Source organism: Coregonus lavaretus (genome assembly GCF_964263955.1).
Source record: "Coregonus lavaretus genome assembly, chromosome: 11".
In the NCBI taxonomy this organism is placed as follows: domain Eukaryota; kingdom Metazoa; phylum Chordata; class Actinopteri; order Salmoniformes; family Salmonidae; genus Coregonus; species Coregonus lavaretus.
Window position 1 is genome coordinate 8,362,785 of NC_139998.1, and position 6,490 is coordinate 8,369,274.

Sequence of the window (6,490 nt, forward strand, 5' to 3'; positions counted from 1 at the left end):
AACTGGATCCTGGACTTCCTGACAGGCCTAAGGGTAGGTAACAACACATCTGCCACACTGATCCTCAACACGGGGGCCCCTCAGGGGTGCGTGCTCAGTCCCCTCCTGTACTCCCTGTTCACCCATGACTGCATGGCCAAGCACGACTCCAACACCATCATTAAGTTTGCCGACGACACAACAGTGGTAGGCCTGATCACCGACAACGATGAGACAGCCTATAGGGAGGAGGTCAGAGACCTGGCCGTGTGGTGACAGGATAACAACCTCTCCCTCAACGTGATCAAGACAAAGGAGATGATTGTGGACTACAGGGAAAAAAAGAGGACTGAGCATGCCCTCATTCTTGTCAACGGGGCTGTAGTGGAACAGGTTGAGAGCTTCAAGTTCCTTAGTGTCCACATCACCAACAAACTATCATGGTCCAAACACACCAAGACAGTTGTGAAGAGGGCACGACAAAGCCTATTCCCCCTCAGGAGACTGAAAAGATTTGGCATGGGTCCTCAGATCCTCAAAAAGTTCTACAGCTGCACCATGGAGAGCATCCTGCCTGGTATGGCAACTGCTCGGCCTCCGACCGCAAGGTGCTACAGAGGGTAGTGCGTACGGCCCAGTACATCACTGGGGCCAAGCTTCCTGCCATCCAGGACCTCTATACCAGCCGGTGTCAGAGGAGGCCCTAAAAATTGTCAAAGACTCCAGCCACCCTAGTCATAGACTGTCTCTCTGCTACCGCACGGCAAGCGGTACCGGAGTGCCAAGTCTAGGTCCAAAAGGCTTCTTAACAGCTTCTACCCCCAAGCCATAAGACTCCTGAACATCTAATCATGGCTACCCGGACTATTTGCATTGAATAAAATGTGATTTGATTTGATTTAGTATGCAAACAATCCACATAGAGAACACCAAGAGCTTATTGAACGGGTTGTATTGCGTGACTTCACCACCCTGAAAAGACAGACTTCACCACCCTGAAAAGACAGACTTCACCACCCTGAAAAGACAGACTTCACCACCCTGAAAAGACTGACTTCTGCCACAATGAAAAAACTGACATCTGCCATCCTGAAAAGACGGGACTTATGCCACCCTGAAAAGACGGGACTTCTGCCACCCTGAAAAGATGGACTTCTGCCACCCAGTGGGTGTCTTGTCACATTACAGTACATTTCAGAGGTACACCTAATCTACATCAAACTAAACATCTAACCAAACCACTCTATTTTATGTGTTGTATTTATGTAAATGTAGGGAGTCCACTAAGATAATACGTTTGACAGAGCATTTCTTTCTTTTTTTGGGCCAGAGCTTTCAACAGGAAATGTCATGTGTAAAGCATATCCCAGAATATCTTATTAGTGGAATGTAAATTCCATTACGCTCGATGCTCACAATTTGTCAACACACATGTAATTGTTGGAATATTTTTTATGCAAAATAGTCCTGTAATAATTCCTTTATGTTTTGTTATGAGGTCACATAGGCAACTGCACATGGAAGTCAAAAGTCAGAATTCTTTTATTTAGTAATATCCTGATAGTCTGATGGCTCATAATACAGATTGTGTTTGGGAACATTGCACAAATAGTAAACAAATACAATGGGTTATTTGTGGGGATTAGAGACACATGAGAATAGACAGAGAGCATTTGGGGGCAGTTGACAGTAGGTGGTTGGAGAGAGAATTTAGAAGCACTTCCTGTGAACGATTGAGGGTCCGGCCTCCTCGTACTCATCTTTGCTGATCCACATGGCCTGGAAGGTGGACAGGGAGGCCAGGATGGAGCCGCCAATCCAGACAGAGTACTTACGCTCAGGGGGGGCAATCATCTACAGGGAGCGACAGTGAGTGGTTAGGGCCGAGTCAACTGTTGTCTATACAAAGTCAAGTGTCTATCCTAACCAGCTTTGCTACACCTAAGGTCCTTTGAGACCACAAAGTACTTTATCCTCAAAGTACTTTGAGGTACTTCACTTTAGCATCATTTCTCGAAGTAATTGTGATGGTGGTGGTTAGGTCAATGTAATTATCACAGAGAATGAGATGCATATATTCTCCATACCTTGATCTTCATTGTGCTGGGGGCCAGGGCTGTGATTTCCTTCTGCATGCGGTCACCGATACCTGGGTACATGGTGGTACCACCGGACAAGACATTGTTGGCGTACAGGTCCTTACGGATGTCAATGTCACACTTCATGATGCCGTTGTATGTGGTCTCATGGATACCGGCAGACTCCATACCTATGGGGTTAACAAATAACAGTCTTTACACCCATATTCTGTTGAACTCCAAACCTATGAGAAAAACAGTTTTAGGCAAGAGAATGGATAATACAACATTGACATATAGGCAAGACAATAGAGAAAGGGAAGCATTGGATTCTGAGTATTGTCATGTGTAGTGAGGCCCCATTGGAAAAGAGAGGACAACCCCAACCTTATACTTAGTTCATAAGCATCATATAAAAGACGATACATAGAGTATATCCTTAATGATTCATAAATATGGTTACATAATATGGACTACTTTTCTTCCTGCTATCCTGCATAATATGTTATACATTACTTGTGCAACAACACATAACATTTAGCCTGGTCCCAGATCTGTTTGTGTTGTCTTTACAATGGCAGGAGTTGGTCCAGGTTATAGAACATTGTGTAGGTGCAATGATTTGGATACTGACCAATGAAGGAGGGCTGGAAGAGGGTTTCTGGGCAACGGAACCTCTCGTTACCAATGGTGATGACCTGACCGTCGGGCAACTCGTAGGACTTCTCCAGAGAGGAGGAGGAGGCAGCGGTGGCCATCTCATTCTCAAAGTCCAGAGCCACATAGCACAGCTTCTCCTTGATGTCACGCACAATCTCTCTCTCAGCTGTTGGGATGGATAAAATAGTATGTTACCTACCACTATAGACAGACAGACATGGTAACAACTGTTACATTTAGAGAAACCAAACCTACAGTATGTGTCAATATTAATGACTTTGAACAGGCTCCTCAGGTAACAGTACAGTAAATGGCTGCAGTTACTCTATCTTGCCAATAGGAGGCACTGTAAGATTATGAGCAATCAACAGTGACACGGTTCAGTTGAACTAAACAGGTGTCATTAACACTACATGTTAACTGGGTGAAAGGTTACATGATTATTCAATTGTAATGAAATAGAAGTAAAATACTTCAATAAAAATGTATAGAGTTCTACATTAGGCTAATTGTATCTACTATAAGGTTATTCATTGATAGTAAGTCGCTCTGGATAAGAGCCTCTGCTAAATGACTAAAATATAAATGTAAATGTAATAGTCTATCATTACCGGTGGTGACGAAAGAGTAGCCTCTCTCAGTGAGGATCTTCATCAGGTAGTCAGTCAGGTCTCTGCCAGCCAAGTCCAGTCTCATGATGGCATGGGGTAAGGCGTAACCCTCATATACGGGCACATTGTGGGTCACTCCATCGCCAGCGTCCAGCACAATACCTGCACAGGTCACACAGACACATTAGTACAGACACACCAACGAGCATCACGGTGGTCAATGCCAGGGTTATGGGTTTGATTCCCAACGGTGCTACACATACAAAAATGTATGCACTCGCTGTACTGTAAGTCACTTTTTACTGTAATCCATTTTTGGGTGGATCAGTGTTAGGAGGAGCATGCTCACCTGTGGTACGACCAGAGGCGTACAGGGACAGCACAGCCTGGATGGCCACGTACATAGCTGGCACGTTGAAGGTCTCAAACATGATCTGCAGGAATGGAGGAGTCACCATGAGTCAGTGTGAGAAACATCCCACTAGGCACAGACGTCAGTCAGTTCATTGTCTAGTTGTCAACTAACGTGAATTCAACGTGAAATCAACAAAACATTTCACCATGTCATTGGATTTAGCATAAAAGTTGGGTAAGAAAAATACGAAATCCCCTTCTTGCAAATCTAATCAGTTTTCCACGTTGATTCTACGTCATCATATTGATTTTTTTGGTTGAAATGACGTGGAAACTACGTTGATTCAACCAGTTTTTGCCCATTGGGATGTTTCTCATTAAATGCTCAATAAACTATATCATAAGACTGACGGCCAGGTGTTTGGGTTTAAGGTGTAGGGCCCACCTGGGTCATCTTCTCTCGGTTGGCCTTGGGGTTGAGTGGGGCCTCAGTGAGCAGGACGGGGTGCTCCTCAGGGGCCACACGCAGCTCATTGTAGAAGGTATGATGCCAGATCTTCTCCATGTCGTCCCAGTTAGTGATGATGCCGTGCTCAATGGGGTACTTGAGGGTCAGGATACCTCTCTTGCTCTGGGCCTCGTCTCCAACATAGGAGTCTTTCTGACCCATACCCACCATCACACCCTGGGGAAGAGACAGACAGACATGTGTTATTCACATGGACAGAAGGTACAGACATGAACATCAACAGCCACATATTGATTTGTAAAACAGAGCTACACATGACACACATTTAGGGTCTGTTTTCCCGCACATAGATTAAGCCTACTCGGCTAGAAAGCATGCTCTATGGAGAATCTCTATTGAAAGTGCCTTTTATTCCGGGACTAGGCTTCATCTGTATCCATGAAACTGGCCCAAACTCTAGTCTGAGTGCAGGTCTGTTTGTGCTATCATGCCAACTCCTTGTCACTCATTGTCATGCCATGTTTGGCTTGACAATGACAGCAATGTAGTTGGTAAGAGCATAAACAGATCCTGGACCAGGTCACCCATACTGTAGGACAGGGTTCCCCAACTGGCAGCCCATGTGGAATTTTTATTGTTGGATATAAAAGACTCTAAAACACCAGGAGATCCGCTCCAAGTGATTTTATACTGAACAAAAATATAAATGCAACATGTAAAGAGTTGGTCCCATGTTTCATGAGCTGAAATAAAAGATCCCATACGCACAAAAAGCGTATTTCTCTCCAATTTTGTGCACAAATTTGTTTACATTCATGTTAGTGAGCATTTCTCCTTTGCCAAGAAAATCCATCCACCTGACAGGTGTGGCATATCAAGAAGCTGAGTAAACAGCATGATCATTACACAGGTGCACCTTGTGCTGGGGACAACACATTTGCAGTTTTGTCACACAACACAATGCCACAGATGTGCAATTGGCATGCTGACTGCAGGAATGTCCACCAGGGCTGTTGCCAGATAATTTGTTGTTAATTTCTCTACCATAAGCTCCCTCCAATGTCGTTTGAGAGAATTTAACAGTACAGCATCACAACCGTAGACCACATGTAACCACGCCGGCCCAGGACCTCCACATTCAGCATCTTTACCTGAGGGATCGTCTGAGACCAGCCACCCAGACAGCTGATGAAACTGAGGAGTGTTTCTGTCTGTAATAAAGCCCTTTTGTAGGGAAAAACGAATTCTGAATTGCTGGGCCTGGCTCCCAAGTGGGTGGGCCTATGCTCTCCCAGGTGCCCCTGCCCAGTCATGTGAAATCCATATATTAGGGCCTAAGGAATTTATTTCAATTGACTGATTTCCTTATATGAAATGTAACTCAGTAAAATCGTTGAAATTGTTGCATGTTGTGTTTGTATTTTTGTTCAGTATAATTCAAGAAATCTCTTCCCAAGTATTCCCTCCCATAATAGAGAGACACGTGATCGTATACAAATGTAAGCAAGGTTTGAAATTATTATGTTTTAGTCAAACATTATATATGTTCGGGCTTCTTGCGGTCAATTTGCAGTCTACAAATTATTTGCAACTATGTTCCCTGACCATCCGCTCCAGAAATAATAGGCCCGTGGCTGAATCTAGTTGATGATCCCTGCTGTAGGATCAATGACCAACTAACAATAGTGTTTCAGGAATTTCAGGAATTACCCTGTGATTGACAATGATGGGGTAATAGGGGGGAGGGAGTAAGATAATGTCTCACCTGATGACGGGGGCGCCCCACAATAGAGGGGAACACTGCCCTGGGGGCATCGTCACCGGCGAAGCCAGCCTTCACCAGTCCTGAGCCGTTGTCGCATACCAAGGCTGTTGTCTCTTCCTCGTCACACATGGTTGAGTCCGGTTACTGTGGGCCTACACACACACACACACACACACAATACACCAGTTGTCACCAATAAGTCAAGTGTGTCAGAGCGCAATGTGTTTCACATTGCTTTAAGTGCTTAAAAGTATTCCTGTGGTGGTCCTAATTCCAAACTCTAAAGCACAATAGCAGTTTTTAAGAATCTTAAAGCAGGGATCTGTATTGCATTTTGTATCAACTTTTTATTATGTATAATCACAAATTAAAAGCAACATAAAAATGAATTTGCTATTTAGTCTTAGTTTATCTGTAAGAAATGTTACTTCATTCATCGCTCTTTTTTCTCTTGTCCACTCAGGTCTGTTAAATACTGTATGTATGTTATAGTTGAATATACTGTATCTTACATATACATTGGAATGTATGGAAATATAATGATAAATGCACTGATTGGAAGTCGCTCTGGATA

General features: G+C 43.9%; 1 protein-coding gene across 4 annotated transcripts; it reads right to left on the minus strand.

The window, feature by feature from the left end:
* Window positions 1-1,689: 1,689 nt before the first annotated feature.
* On the minus strand, window positions 1,690-6,045 carry LOC311137185 (actin, alpha cardiac muscle 1-like; the record flags this gene model as incomplete). 4 transcript variants are annotated; one of them, XM_084171543.1, is made up of 7 exons in its annotated part: window positions 1,690-1,833; window positions 2,067-2,248; window positions 2,692-2,883; window positions 3,329-3,490; window positions 3,678-3,762; window positions 4,128-4,238; window positions 5,917-6,045. In XM_084171543.1, 7 exons carry the CDS (start codon window positions 6,043-6,045, stop codon window positions 1,690-1,692), a joined length of 1,005 nt encoding a protein of 334 aa, XP_084027669.1. The 4 variants fall into 4 exon arrangements, with proteins under 4 accessions (XP_084027669.1, XP_084027668.1, XP_084027667.1 ...); XM_084171542.1 differs by lacking the exon at window positions 4,128-4,238 and adding an exon at window positions 4,239-4,367; XM_084171541.1 differs by having other exon boundaries at window positions 4,128-4,367.
* Window positions 6,046-6,490: the final 445 nt, after the last annotated feature.